At 40.2% G+C, this 16069-nt stretch overlaps 1 protein-coding gene across 2 annotated transcripts in view; it reads left to right on the forward strand.

The window, feature by feature from the left end:
* Positions 1 to 16069, forward strand: part of SGK3 (serum/glucocorticoid regulated kinase family member 3) — an 84515-nt gene that overhangs the window by 51230 nt on the left and 17216 nt on the right. For both annotated transcript variants that reach the window (XM_073679398.1, XM_073679397.1), the window contains exons 8-12: positions 3439 to 3496; positions 5362 to 5445; positions 5865 to 5996; positions 14335 to 14447; positions 14538 to 14574. In XM_073679398.1, the coding sequence (XP_073535499.1) occupies positions 3439 to 3496; positions 5362 to 5445; positions 5865 to 5996; positions 14335 to 14447; positions 14538 to 14574 (424 nt within the window). The remainder of the gene's footprint in view (positions 1 to 3438; positions 3497 to 5361; positions 5446 to 5864; positions 5997 to 14334; positions 14448 to 14537; positions 14575 to 16069) is intronic.

The raw sequence follows: 16069 nt of genomic DNA on the forward strand, positions 1-16069 counted from the left end.
TGCTTAAGGTCATTGTCGCACTAAAAGGTGAAATTCATTTCAGCTTTTAAGCAGAGGTCTGAACTTTTTAATGCAAATTAACTGATATTTGGAAATGTTCTTATTTCTCTCCACCTTGACTAAAGCCCCAGTTCCACCATGCTTCACTCCGGTCATGGTGTTCTTTTCGTGATGTGCAGTTTTGGCTTTGTGTCAAACATACCTTTAATAATTATGGCCAAAAAAATCCACTTCGGTTTCATCAGTCCATAACCCATTTTCCCACATGCTTTTGGCAGACTTAATGTAGGTTTTGGCAAAACATAGCCGGGCTTGGATGTTTTTCTTTGCAAGAAAAGGCTTCTGTCTACCCTGTCCCACCAGCCTGACATATGAAGAATACGAGATATTGTTGTCACACACAGTACACAATCAGAACTTCAAAGAAATTCCTGCAGCTCCTTTAATGTTGCTGTAGGAATCTTTGCAGTGTCTTGCACCAATTTTCTTCTCTTTTCAGCAATTTTTGAGGGACGTCCATTTCTAGGTAATGACTGTAGTGCCAATTTTAAGCCACTTCTTGCTGACCATCTTCACAATGTTCAATGTTATATCTAATGATTTGGAATTTTTTTGCACTCTTCTCTTGACTGATAACATTCAATAATGATATCCCTTTGCTGTGTTGCAAGATGTTTATGAACCATGGCTGTTGCTGTAAAATCTAACTAATATAATGTTAGGAAAATCTTTCTAGAACCTCTAAACTTTATATAGGGTTAATCAGAATCGCTGTAAATGATGGCAGCTGTGTACTGACTATTATTCACCATGAGTTTAAATGTGATTGGCTAACTCTGAATAGAATCACATCCCCAATTATAAGAGGGTATTTACACTTATACAACCACATTATTTTAGTTTTCTTACTTTTAATTCCCCCCTCCACAATGATTTAATATTTGCATCTCAATGGATTTGTACCTTAGTGATTTTAAAGGTGGAACAAGTTCTGAAATGTTTCTTCTTTAGTATGGTTTTTTTACATGACAAAACAATGGCATTTTAAGAGGTGTGTAGACTTTATTTACGTGTATATGTGTATATATAATTAACAAAAGTATCATGGAAATGTAGAATATACTCATGTTATTGATTCGGTGATCACTCATGTTTGCGTTCTTTTCCATTCCAAAGACTGACTTCTAGGGAATTTAGATCATGAACCAGATGGGGATGGTAACAACAATATTTGTGAAGAGCTGCTGAATATGTTAGCATTATATAACCAAGCAAAATGAATTATTACATCATTACATGTAGTTCGTTAATAGAATGCACTGGGGTTAAGCAGGGACAAATAGTATGTGAATGCTGCAGAATCAGAGTAAATATGCACATTTTTTCCTAACTGTAAAGGCCCCGTCACACTTAGCGACGCTGCAACGATCCCGACAACGATACGACCTGTCAGGGATCGTTGCTGCGTCGCTATGTGGTCGCTGGTGAGCTGTCAAACAGTCAGGCTCACCAACGATCAGGGGAGCAGCGACATCGTGGAAAGAATCTTTCCACGATGTCCTGCTCCTGGTTACCAGCCTGCTGAAGCAGGAGCAGGCTGGTAACCATGGTAAACATCGGGTTACTAGGGGCACACGCGCACCTAGTAACCCGATGTTTACCATGGTTACCACTCTGCTACAGTGAGCGGGAGGTTACCGCTCACTTTAGCAGGCTCGTAACCATGATAAACAACGGGTTACTAGGTGCGCGTGTGCCCCTAGTAACCCGATGTTTATCATAGTTACCAGCCTGATCGCTGCTCCCACTGGTCACACACAGCGATGTGTGCTAACCAGCGGGAGAGCAACGACCAAAAAATGGTCCAGGACACTTTGCAGCGATCAGCAACCTCACAGCAGGGTCCTGATCGCTGCAAAGTGTCACACATAGCGACATCGCTGGTGAGGTCGCTGTTGCGTCACCAAAACCGTGACACAGCAGCGATCTTGCTAGCGATCTCGCTATGTGAGACGGGGGCTTAAGGCTGGGTTCACACAAGTGTATAAAAATCTTCCGATTTTTAATGAAGAAAAAAACTGACCATTTTACATCCATATGGTGGTCAGTATGCAATCGGTTTTTACATGAGCTGTTCATGTTAACATTTACAGGACCAAATACAGTTCCTTCTAAGAATTGCAATGTATCTCTGAAAAATGGATGCTACACAGATGGATTTTTTTTATCTTTTCTGCACATCCATAAACGTGAATAGTAGAATCTCCCGACATACGGAATATTATAGTGTATGCTGCCATTTCAAGAGCAGATTCGTCTGTGGGAAAAATAAAACTTTCATCTGAACAGCCCAGCTGAATAACATTGGTCCTAGTGCTGTCCGTGTGATATTCTTTTTTTTTTCATGGACAGCACTCAGACTGAAAATTTGCTCATGTGAACGTACCCCGAGTTCTATCCTGAAAGAAAAGAAACTTTATCAAATAAATAATCTTTGATCTATCTGGACTTTCCTATATGCACTTTCCCTGAAGTGGAGTTATGCTTGCCAGCATATTAGAAATTGTACATTTTTGTTTTTCGAGCAATATTTAATACAGATGGGACTTAGAGAAAGCTCTGCTGGGTGGGTGGACAAATAAAACTGCAATTTGAGTCTGATTTCCAAATGGTCTGAACATTTAGCTGACCGTTCATGAGCGGCTCGGTGATGTAACCCACATCTGCAAGTGTACACAATGTACCAGCATGACTCCATTGCATCACATACATCTGGACTGGGAGTCCTGGTAAATATTTCTGCCTCTTGTCAGGAAGTTTTGTGTCACTTAGACATAGTGTCTCAGATGTTGTTAAATAAGCTGAAGTTTAATGTAAATGATAAGCACAAGGGGAATTAATTGGTAAATATAATTTTACTGAAAGAGTAATAGGTACTTGGATCAAACTTCCATCTGATGTGGTTGGAACATCCATAGTAACTGAATTTGGGCCTAGGTCTAACCTGAGGCGGGCCTAGGTCTAACCTGAGGCGGGCCTAGGTCTAACCTGAGGCGGGCCTAGGTCTAACCTGAGGCGGGCCTAGGTCTAACCTGAGGCGGGCCTAGGTCTAACCTGAGGCGGGCCTAGGTCTAACCTGAGGCGGGCCTAGGTCTAACCTGAGGCGGGCCTAGGTCTAACCTGAGGCGGGCCTAGGTCTAACCTGAGGCGGGCCTAGGTCTAACCTGAGGCGGGCCTAGGTCTAACCTGAGGCGGGCCTAGGTCTAACCTGAGGCGGGCCTAGGTCTAACCTGAGGCGGGCCTAGGTCTAACCTGAGGCAAGATAAAAGTAATATGGGACAACATATATGACAAATAGACCAGGCAGTCTTTTTCTACCATCATTTCTGTTTCTAATGAAAGAAAGTGCTGATTGTGTAATGTTCTCTCCCATAACAGCGCCAAGCCTTCAGACTTTGAATACCTCAGACTGATTGGGAAAGGAAGCTTTGGCAAGGTGAGATTCTTCTCTGCAGATAAGTATACATTTTGTTAGGGGGTTTAATGGCAAAAAATATCACTGCAATAATAATAAAAAAATATTATTTTTACTTTGAAACGAGTATGGCTTTCTGCTTAGCATTCAGATTATGAGAGGGCTATAAAAGCATTTATCTAGGGGCATTTACCACCTGTAGACCTTCTCTCTAGAGAAGACTGTAACATAACCCAACAATATAAAAAATTTTATATGTGCAAAAAAATATAATTTTGTATATATCACTACTGGTCAGAGCGCCATTCTCCTCGCCAGAGCCTGCACTGCTAAGGATGAGTTCACATGTCTGTATGGAAGTTCTGTTTATCTGTTTTAATTTTAGGAATAGACAAGCAGAATATATGCCAAAAACTGATCTGTTTGCTAACTGATACAAACCGAAGCCAAGGAACCCCATTGATTGTAAGGGGTCCATATAGATTTAATCTGTTGTCATTTTCTTAGCGCATAATGCAAAACGTTTTATTCTGAACTGATAGCAAACAGAAACCAGACTGACACCATAACAATAACTGAGGCTCTTTTGCTCCTGTTTGCATCAGTTAAACAAAAATTGACCCGTTTGTTGGTTCTCGGGTCTGATTCAGATGACAGGTTTTTTCATACAACTTCAATTTGTGTTTTTCTGGGATAGCACTTGTACTTGTGAAAGTCTATGGAGCTGTTCACGTATCTGTGTGTTTTTTTGTGGACCAGGTGGTCAACACAAAACCACGGAGCCATGTCAGATATTGATCAAAGTGTCTGATCCAAATCTGTAATGCAAGTCTGAGTCCGTGAAAAAAAATCTGACAGCACTCCTATTTCATCCAGGTACAGTCTGAAATTCCCAAATAGATATATCAAGTTAACCACGATACAACCTTCTTTTTTTAAGCAGACACTGCGGATTTTAGATTTTTGTACGGTTCTGTCAAAAATTGGTGGATCTACTGATATACAATATTTAATTTAGATGTCCAGTCTAAATTTGCTGCTGGCAACCCCACCTCATGGATGTTAGGGGTGTAAGTGGTTGTTCATCAGCATTTTTCAGCTGTACTACCTTTGCCTTTATCATGTGGGGGCTGTCTGCGTCCTGCAGTATATTGGTATTGTGACCAGGTATTGGTAAGTATGGCCTTTTTTTTTTCTGTGATGTGGATGATTAGCAAAGATGGGGAAAAAAAAAAAAAAACACATGGTTGCTTTTTCACAAAAACGGCATCTCTTCTTTCCATGGGTTGGGTGTGGTATGGCAGATTAGCCCCATTGAAGCGAGTGTAGCAAAATTGGAATATCACGCACAACCTGTGGAAAGGTGTGACACTGCTTTTGGAAGAAACCAGACATGTTTTTCTTAAAACGTACAACCACCTTAAGTTAGTAATGAATAATGTCTCTTGCTTTGGCCCTTTTTTTTTTGCACAGCTGTAGTGAATAGGGCTTTGAGGATAATGCGGATTTTCACAAGTAGTGTGCTACAAAATCTCTGTGAAACTACCCACAGGCTGTCTCCCATTGTGTTCAGTGTAAACAATGGTGAAAGTTTTGTCACTGATGTGTGACAGATTCTGCATCAATGAATTAGCCGTATTACATGGCGCTGGCACCGCCCTGCTCCGCACACGGGTCCCATAGCGTGCCGGGATGCCCGATGGCGAGTGGACCTCCCCGCCTGCTCAGGGCCCCTGCACTTGCCTGGGTGCGCCGGGTGCTGACGCCAGGCCTGCTTACTAGTAGTTTACCATTCTTCAGACACGAAATACAGTTTATATTCTTCTACATTACATGAGAAATTAAAAACTAACCCCAACCTTAAAATCAATATTTTTTTTTTCTAGGTCGTCCTTACAAGAGGGAAACTTGATGGGAAGTATTATGCTGTAAAGATTTTACAGAAAAAAGTTATTCTGAACAAGAAAGAGGTGTGTGGGGTTAAAGTACAGATTTATTTTGTATGGAGTCTGAACCTTGGATCCAAAACCTATAGTTAGATTTCCCACAAGTCTCCTATAATTTGCAAACTAATGTATAGAAAATACAGCAATAAACAAACTTGTAGTTGTTGGACTCTATATCTTACTGGCTGTGTGCTATCGTGTGGGGGAATTCAGAACTAGACAGCATTTATTTCCTAATAATGGGTCATACACCAACAAATTATTGAGGGTCCAAGCTGCACATAAACACAAGAATTACATGCAATACTATCTCTAAATTAAACATTGCATAAACTAGGAAAGCAGTCTAAATCTAATTTGATACTGTTAAGATTAATGATTTAATACAATCTTGTTGTATTGTTGTATTTAAGATCTATACATTATATTTTATTTTTTTGTAGCAAAAGCACATTATGGCTGAGCGAAACGTGCTGCTAAAAAATGTACAGCATCCATTTTTGGTGTGTCTCCATTACTCATTCCAGACCTCAGATAAACTGTTCTTTGTTTTGGATTTCATCAATGGTGGAGAGGTAAGATCTTGATATTGTCTACAGCCCACCTCAATCAGCAGCTCTACCTGACAGCAGTTACATAGTTTCATAGTTACATAGTTTATAAGGCCGAAAAAAGACAAGCGTCCATCCAGTTCAGCCTATTTCTTGTGCACTGCAGCTATTCCGCAGCGTTGATCCAGGGGAAGGCAACAAAAAACGATGCGGTATAGACCAATTTACATCATTGAGGAAAAATTCACTTCCCGACACCAATCTGGCAGTCAGATTAAATCCCTGGATTAATTAACTAAGCATAAAATGTAATTTTATTGTTCTCAAGAAAGGCGTCCAGGCCTCTCTTGAACTCATTAAGGGAGTTGGACATCACCACTTCCTCTCCCAGAGAGTTCCAGAGTCTCACGGCTCTGACCGTAAAGAATCCCCTTCTATGCTGGTGCAGGAACCTCCTTTCCTCCAGACGCATAGTGTGCCCCCTCGTCTTTGTCACCATCCTTGGTATAAACAGGTCATGGGAGAGATCTCTGTACTGCCCCCTGATGTGTTTATACATGTTTATGAGGTCTCCCCTAAGCCTTCTCTTTTCCAACGTAAATAGGCCTAATTTTGACAACCTTTCTGGGTATTCTAGTCCCTCCATTCCCTTTATTACCTTAGTCGCCCTCCTTTGTACCTATTGAAGTGGCTATGCCATTTCAATAGGAGCCCTGAGTTATGGCCAAATCTCTGGCTACAATATGACATCCACATTGTCTAGACCAGGGATGTCAAACTTAAATCCACAGAGGACCAAAATTAAAAACTTGGACAAAGTTGCCGGTCAACCAGAATACAGAATAATGGGCCCCACATAGTCCTCCATACACAATGATGGGCCCCACATAGTCCTCCATACACAATAATGGCCCCACATAGGGGTGGCTGTTCTGGTGTCGGGGGCTAAATACAACCACCATGCGGGCCCGATTTGGCCCACGGCCCGGAGTTTGACATGTGTGGTCTAAACCTATACTAATGCCCAAACACTTCCAATTTAAATGGTATAATGGCAGCTTGTAAGAATTCACACTAAAATATTTATCAGCAAAATAAAGATATTTATTTGTAATTTCAAAATATTTTTCCCTGTGTGTGTAACTTTTTTCATACTGTTGAATATTGCTCACAAGGTGCAAAAGTTTGGAGACCTCTCCTATAAGCTAAAAAGCTGAAAATCACAGACTTATTTTTTCTTTCCTTTTTTTTTTTAGTTTTTCTTTTTTAAATTCTTTTCAGCAATGTCATTTTTATGTTGTTTTTTTTTCTCCACTATATCACCCACACGGATGTTGCATTGTATCACCCACACGGATGTTGCATCGTATCACCCACACGGATGTTGCATCGTATCACCCACACGGATGTTGCATCGTATCACCCACACGGATGTTGCATTGTATCACCCACACGGATGTTGCATTGTATCACCCACACGGATGTTGCATCGTATCACCCACACGGATGTTGCATCGTATCACCCACACGGATGTTGCATCGTATCACCCACACGGATGACGTGTGGCTTTCCCAAGCTCCTTTGTAGGTACAGTGAAGCAAAGAAGTATTTGATCCCTTGCTGTTTTTGTAAGTTTGCCCACTGACAAAGACATGAACAGTCTATAATTTTAAGGGTAGCTTAATTTTAACATTGAGAGAGAGAATATCCCCAAAAAAGTCAAGAAAATCACATTGTATAAATTATAGAAAAATATTTAGATTTGAGAGTCCTCAGTAGTTGATACCTTTTAATGGCTAACTGAAAAGATGGTAACAAATTGCAAGCTTTCGAGACTACGCAGGTCTCTTCATCAGGCTAATATACCACAAAATCTGAAGAGTCACATATTTATACACAATAAGACACACAGAAAAATGCAATAGGTAAGACAGGTGATGGAAAGCAGAGTTATTATGGAAGAGATAAACAGTTCTGGCTATAAATATTTTAGCAGTTAATAGATAAGGAGTGTGAAGGTTTTATTGTCCTGTGACTAGGTCCAGTGTTATGATGGCCTCACAAGTCTGAGGGGCACATTCCTTAGTTGATGTAGAATAACATAAATCCATGCGACACATTCATTCCTACTCTGAAAGTGTTAAAGGTCACCATCAGTTTATATTCTGAGATTCTTCTTTCTCTTTGAGATTTGAAGTTACCTTTTAATACCAGTAATTTCATGTCTTTTATGCTGCGATCAGGGGAGCAAAAATGCTTGGCTACAGGTAGATCTATTCTTTTTTCTTTTATTGTGTGGCGATGATGTGAAGAGTCACATATTTATACACCATAAGACACACAAAAAATGCAATAGGTAAGACAACGCAATTATGTATAAATATGTGACTCTTCAGATTTTGTGGTATGTTAGCCTGATGAAGAGACCTGCGTAGTCTCGAAAGCTTGCAATTTGTTACCATCTTTTCAGTTAGCCATTAAAAGGTATCAGTCACTGAGGACTCTCAAATCTAAATATTTTTCTATCTACGGGCTAACACGGTACAAGAATATATATTTCCCTATGTATAAATATATAAATTTATTAGCATTTTGCAGTGAGAAATAAGTATTAGATCAAACAACACTTAATACTTGATGGCAAGCACAGCAGTCGGACGTTTTTTGTAGTTGATGAGGTTTGCGCACATGTCAGGAGGAATTTTGGTCCACTCCTCTTTGCAGATCATCTCTAAATCATTCAGATTTTGAGGCTGTCACTTGGCAACTCGGAGCTTCAACTCCCTCCATAAGTTTTCTATGGGATTAAGGTCTGGAGACTGGCGCCATGACCTTACTGTGCTTCTTTTTGAGCCACTCCTTTGTTGCCTTGGCTGTATGTTTTGGGCCATTGTCTTGCTGGAAGACTCAGCCACGACTCCTCTTCAATGCTCTTACTGAGGGAAGGAGGTTGTTGGCCAAATTCTCGCGATACATGACCCCATCCACCTTCTCTTCAGTACGGTGCAGTCGTCATGTCCCCTTTGTAGAAAAGCACCCCCAAAGTATAATGTTTCCCCCACAATGCTTCACAGTTGGGACGATGTTCTTAGGGTTGTACTTGTCCTTCTTCCTCAAAACACAGCGAGTTGCGCTCCATTTTTGTCTCCTCTGACCACAGCACCTTCTCCCAATAACTCAGACTCATCCAGGTGTTCATTGGCGAACTTCAGACGGGCGTGCACATGTGCCTTCTTGACCAGGGGGACCTTGCGGGCACTGCAGGATTTTAAACCTTTAAGGCGTAATGTGTTATCAATGGTTTTCTTGGTGACTGTGGTCCCAGCTGCTTGGAGATCATTAACAAGTTCCCCCTGTGTAGTTTTAATCTGATCTCTCACCTTCCTCATGATCAAGGATACCCCACGAGTTGAGATTCTGCATGGTGCCCCAGATCGATGTCGATTGACAGTCATTTTGTATTTCTTCCATTTTCTTACTATGGCACCAACAGTTGTCTCCTTCTCACCCAGCGTCTTACTTATGGTTTTGTAGCCCATTCCAGCTTTGTGCAGGTCTATGATCTTGTCCCTGACATCCTTAGAAAGCTCTTTGGTCTTGCCCATGTTGTAGAGGTTAGTCTGACTGATTGATTAATTGAGTCTGTGGACAGGAGTCATTTATATACAGGTCACTATGTAAGACAGCGGTCTTTAATGCAGGTAACGAGTTGATTAGGAGCGTCTAACTGGTCTGTAGGAGCCAGAACTCATAATGGTTTGTAGGGGATCAAATACTTATTTCTCACTGGAAAATGCAAATAAATTTATCTAATTTATACAATGTGATTTTCTTGATTTATTTTTGGATATTATATCTCTCAATGTTAAAATTAACCGACCCTTAAAATTATAGAATGTTCATGTTCAAATACTTATTTCCTTCACTGTATCTGTATCCAGTAACACCCCACTTCACTCATCTTATTGGCTATCTGTTGAAGAAACAGTTGAATAACATTTATAACAAACCAATATAAACATACAATGTATTATATTACATGTGGGTTATTTAGTTTTATTGGGGAATTTTACTGAACAAATACTTGTTTTATCGCATACTCAATATTGTTACACTGCATATGGAAGAGTTGGATACAGTTTAATTCCTTTTCCTTTTAGTTATAAGAGAGGAAGAGATTAGATGTCGAATTTCACTTCCTCAGATGACTTCCCTGTTTTATACCTTAGTAACCTTTTTCAGTTCTAGGAAGTACAATATGCAGCAGAGTTGTGTAATATCTGTGTCTTGGTGTATAATGAACTGAGAATGAGAAAACACTGCTCACAAACTATATCTGTGAAGGTACTGTAGACAGTGGTGTGGATTGAAACTTGCGGGCCCGAATCAAAATCCCCAACAGGGCCATCAACTATCTTGGTCATCATATATGGGCCAAAGATGCTTTTTGGGCCCCACTAGGCTACAGGGCCCAGGAGTAACTGCAACCCTTGCACCTAATACAGTTATGGCCCTGACTGTATACTCAACCTTAGCATGACAGAACTGAGGGTATCCGTAGAAAGCCCCCTAGTATTAATTTGGCTTCCAATTTTAGAAACTGTATAAAAAGATCCATTTAGTTCCATCAAACCTTTTGACATAATCAAAATCACACTTTGCATTATAATTTGTTTGTTACTTAAAAAGAGTTATTTGCTGAACTAAGCCCATTACATAATTCAATGGGAAATTCCCTGCTTGGAATGTTAAATTTATATTTACTAGAACTTGAAGAGTCCCTCCACTCACAGTTCTGGAGGGATGTCCTTTTTGTTATACATGGTGTGAGGCTTCAGAGACTTCTCACACAGTGGCAGATTCCCAGCAGCAGGATCTTCCACTATCTGCTTGTCTGTGGAAAACATAGCAATAAATACCCTGCAATAGTCTGTATTTAATGCTTACTGTCTTTTGAAGGGAGACAGTTACCATAAAAACACTAAAGAGGACTTGCACTTTTTTATTTAAATTGAGTCCATCTTCCAATTGCTGCTTCACTGATTCTGGAATAGTTTTTTTGTGCCTCTCCGGTCCAAAGTTGTACTTCCCGGTAATACAGATGCAAATTTTCCCTTTAACAAACTCTGTGCATACCACAGAACCTCTGTGTTCATTTAAGTTTTTACCTCTATAATGCTGCCTATCAAAACACATCCATGCCATGAAGGGGGGGAAGCAAACACCACCAGAGAAGGTCAGCATTGCCGCCTGGCAAGAGATTTGTCTCATATTAAGGCCATGTTCACACTTTTTCGTCAGTATTTTACATCTGTATTTGAAAGCCAAAATCGGGAGTGGAACAATCAGAGGAAAAGTATAATAGAAACACGTCACCACTTCTGTATTTTTGACACACTCCTGGTTTTGACTTCCAAATACTGATGTAAAATAGTGCACATTCAGTATTTGGTCACTAACACGCTGAGAACTCTACCGCTGCGGCATCCCTTTTGCTATTGGAGAGCTGGAGCACAGGAGAGCAGCAGTGCTGGAGAGCCTGAGCACCAGATTGAACAGTGCTACAGATGATGCCATTCTGCTCTCCAATTGCTGGAAGGGATGCAGCTACTGCTGAGTTCACATGAGACAAATCTCAGGAGAATACACTGAGCCAGGCTATAGCTGGGACCTTCTCTGTGGGCGTTTGTTTATTCTCCTCTATGACACAGCCGTGTTTTGATTGGCCAGTGTCATAGAAAGGAAAAATCAAATACCCACAAAAAAGTCCTGTGGTATTTGCCCAGTTTTTTTGTGGGGAAAATTTGAATCTTCATTACCGGGGGGCATAATTGGAAGGGCAACGGGAAAAAAAAGAAAGACTGTTCCAGAATCTGTGAAACATTAGCTATTGGAGGGGGTTTTCTATTTTAATTTAAAAATGTAGTGAAAGTCCTTTTTAGACAAACCACATGGTCAAATAGGGTACATAGCCCCTGGAAAAAAACACCATTGGTGTAATAAACCTTGTGTTTGATGTGCATAAAAAAGCAGTTTGTGCCATTTGCTAAAGAGTGTGTTCGGTGCCTCCATAGCATGACAATAAGTGCTCAGTGCATTATCCCACCCGTCAATGTCCCATGTAGATTGACACCTGGCTGGACTGAGTGATGCCTGAAAAGAAAACTCAGATGGGCAATTTCTCATCTCTGCTGCTGCAGCTGTTGTATCAGTGTATCCAGCTTTCTTCTCAGGCAGCACTCACTTTGGCCAAGTGAGTGCAGTCAGTCATAGGGGGAGGTGAAGCAGCATGCTAATAGAAGAGCAAAATGGTTCACCGAGTGATCCTGGCTGTGCCAAGGGTGTATATAAGCTCTTGTTTTCATATGGGGCAAAAAAAATTTATGCACTTTAAAGGCAATGTTTGCTACACCGAAGATATAATTTTTTTATACGGACTAAGTTCTCTACTTGACCATGTGGTTTGTACAAGTAGTGTTTTTGCGGTAACAGATTCCCTTTAAAACATATTTTTAATTCTTATTCTCTGCTGTAGTGTTTTTACCCTAATATGGCACTCTTGTATGTTCTGACACCCTGCCTATACACATAATGGACACATCAGTAGTCACCATAGTGGCACTGAGAGTACTTCTGTTATACCCCCCAGCTGGCTGATGACACCTCCGCTTAATGATTAGTCACTGTATGGTGCTGACTCCTGGGTTACTCATCCCGTGCTTTATTGGTATAGCTAAATCCGTTTTCAGCTTTGGTCAAATATAGGACAGTAGAGGATCTCCACAATGACTTTTCTGAAGTGAATTAAAGGGCAAAAATAGGTTTTTAAAAGGGATTCCCACTTTTGACAATTATGACATATTGACAGGATATGCCATACATGTCTGATGGTGCTGGTCCCATAGGTAGGACCGGTACCCATCTCCACGAGGGGTCCCCCTAATATTCATGCCATAATAAGTAAAGAATGAATAGAAAGGTTCTCTTCTAAGGGAGTCGGCTGAGCACATTTACATAAATGTCTTAGGCTGGTTTTTATCGAGTTCAAGCTATACATTTATGGCTGTTCTTTCTGAAGCCCTGAAAAATGTAATTCGGATGGAACCCCTGACCTGGCCTTTCACTATAATGCGCGTCTACCACACTTTTGTGTTACCCTGAAGCACAGGTACTGCTGAAACTGAGGCCAAATGGAGCACAAAAGTGACTCCGTCCATCTTATCATGGTGAATGTCTCCATCAGAGGTTCCGACAAAATGCAGTTTTTCAAGGCTTCAGATGGAGCACAAACGTGTGGCAAAAACCTAATGTGCATATAATATAGCCTTAGGTAAAAATATCCATCCAACTATGGCCCAAAGCTGAATCTTCAGGTTTTTTTAATCTATTTTTGACCTAAACTTTGCATTTTGTAATTTAGCTTTAACATACACCTATTATTGACTGTAAATCATTGTACTGGCAAAAATAAAACTAAAAGTGGATTTCCAGACGTATGATATGGATGACGTATCATTGGGAGTCTATTAACAGTGTGTAGAGCAGTGGAGTTTTAGTTCCAGCTCCGCATACAGTTTACACTAATCCGCCCCTGGAATTGCAAACGTCTGATCAACGGGTGTCGGTTGTAAGAACGCCCTATCGTAATGATGGGTCATCAGTAAAAGCTGGACAACCTCTTAAATCTTCTTTTAGATTGAGATTAGTTAACAATTATGTAATTAAAATCTAGAGACTTGGACCAATGAGATTTTTTTTTTTCTCCTTCGATCATAACGGTTTAAATTTAAACCTGAGTTTAATTAGCAATTCTATCCTAGAGAAAGCATTGTGATCAGTGACCCTGACTTGCCATTGCTAAAGATATCGTGTCACCCAGCAAATCTTTGAGCAGCTAACCTCATAGGTGTTTAGTGCATTCAGCTTTGGTACATTTTACATTGTGTAATCGGCGTTGTGGCCGTGGTTGCAGGTCATCCTCCAGTTGTCTTATCAGTATTCTTTCCTGTTTTAGTAAACCACACATGCGGTGAAGCTATCGGGGCATCTGACCTGCTTGCCAAACATCTAGAAGCACTGGGTCAGCACTGATTTGGGCATGATTGCATTGCAGTTTTATGTTGGTCAGCCAATGACTAATTCCACATTTTATTCTTCCAGAATTCTGACATTTGGTTTAAGCTTTAAAAGCCAAGTGTATACATTTACGTTTACATACGTTTTCAATTTCTTGAGTCTTTGATAAGTTATGTTTTAAGTAAAAGCAAAAATATAGAAAATTCATTATGATAAATTTAGAAGATTACATTTTATGACTGGCTAAAATATTGTACAATAAAATAATATACATTTCTCTTCTAGCTTTTTTATCATCTACAAAGAGAGCGATATTTTGCTGAGCCGAGGGCACTATTTTATGCTGCAGAAATTGGTAGTGCTTTGGGATACTTGCACTCAATTGAAATCATATACCGGTATGCTATTCCTTCTATTCTGCAGTGACTCCTCATAAGATGTATTTATAATGGGACGCACTTCTAATGAAATATTCCCTTTATTGACAGGGACCTAAAACCAGAAAATATACTGTTAGACTCAAAGGTAATAAACTATTCTTAATGTATATTATATTATACATATTCTTATACATATGAGGTAGCTTCGGACAGAAAAGTTGCTTTAATTTATGGTTGGGGCTACACCGTGACTTCGGACCGTGACCAAGGTTGCGTGGCCAAACATGTCTTTATGCCAGTGCTACTTCACAGTGAAATGCAGGTAAATGGGGTAGGATTGTGACCCACAAGGTACTACAATGGCAAAGTCATTAGATAGCCACAGCTGTTGTGACGAGCACAATCTGTTTAAAGGGTTTGTCTGGCCTTAGGCTACATGTCTGCAGTCACTCTTATATGACTGCAGACTTGTGAATCCTCACATCGCATGCTCTGCACGCTGTGAGGATTCTCTTACGCCGGGAGCAGGCAGTCAGGTGACCTCAGGTATGTGATTTGTATCTTTCCAGCCACATTCCGACTAGAAGTGTTCGGCCTCACTCAATACACTTGCATTGAGCGAGGCCACAAATGTCTAGTTGGCATGTGACTGCATGTATACAAATCACATACTTGCGGTTACATAACTGCCTGCCCCCGGTGCCAGAGAATCCTCCCAGCGTGCAGAGCATGCGATGTGAGAATTCACAAGTCTGCAGTCACATAGTGACAATGGGTTAAAATGGAAATATCAGCAGAACTCAACCGAAAACATTCAGATTTACATGTAAATTATCCTGCGGATTTCACCTTTATATTACAACTGAGCAAAATTCTTAATTCTGGCAAAGTGTTGAACTTATTTCTCCCTTGTGTAGTGTTTCATATAGTCATTAGCAGGTCGCATACTGCATTGATATGATGAATACGATACAGGAGTAAAATTACTGCTAGGCCAGACCCGTAGTTGTTTTCTAACACTTTACAAAGTAGAACAGTGGTAAAAAATGTAATAATTGAGTGACGCGGCGTGCTACATTATAGCTGTACCCACTTTATTCCAAGGCATTCTGACATATTCAGAAAAGTTGTGTGTTGGGCCCTTTCAATATGGTACATGTTGAATCATCATATTTTTTAATGAAGTTACAACGGAAAACTGGAGCAAATCAACTGATTAAACTGATCCCTTGTGAAATACATAACATTTTAGGTAATATTTTTGCACATAGAGGAAATAAATAGAAAAATAGAATTAGGATAGAGGAGACCTGGTGATGGTGAACATTATTAGGAAAAAATGCTTTTATTGTAGTACAACCCCTGGCAAAAATTATGGAATCACCGGCTCGGAGGGTGTTCATTCAGTTGTTTAATGTTGTTGAAAAAAAGCAGATCACAGACATGGCACAAAACTAAAGTCATTTCAAATGGCAACTTTAGGGCTTTAAGAAACACTAAAGGAAATCAAGATTAAAAATGTGGTACTCAGTAAGGGTAATTTTTTTCAGACCAAGCAAAGGGAAAAAATTATGGAATCACTCAATTCTGAGGAAAAAAAATTATGGAATCATGAAAAACGAACACACAAAAGAACACTC

This window comes from Phyllobates terribilis, unplaced genomic scaffold (genome assembly GCF_046119375.1).
Source record: "Phyllobates terribilis strain yellow unplaced genomic scaffold, ASM4611937v1 Scaffold_4__5_contigs__length_816908805, whole genome shotgun sequence".
Taxonomy (NCBI): Eukaryota; Metazoa; Chordata; class Amphibia; order Anura; family Dendrobatidae; genus Phyllobates; species Phyllobates terribilis.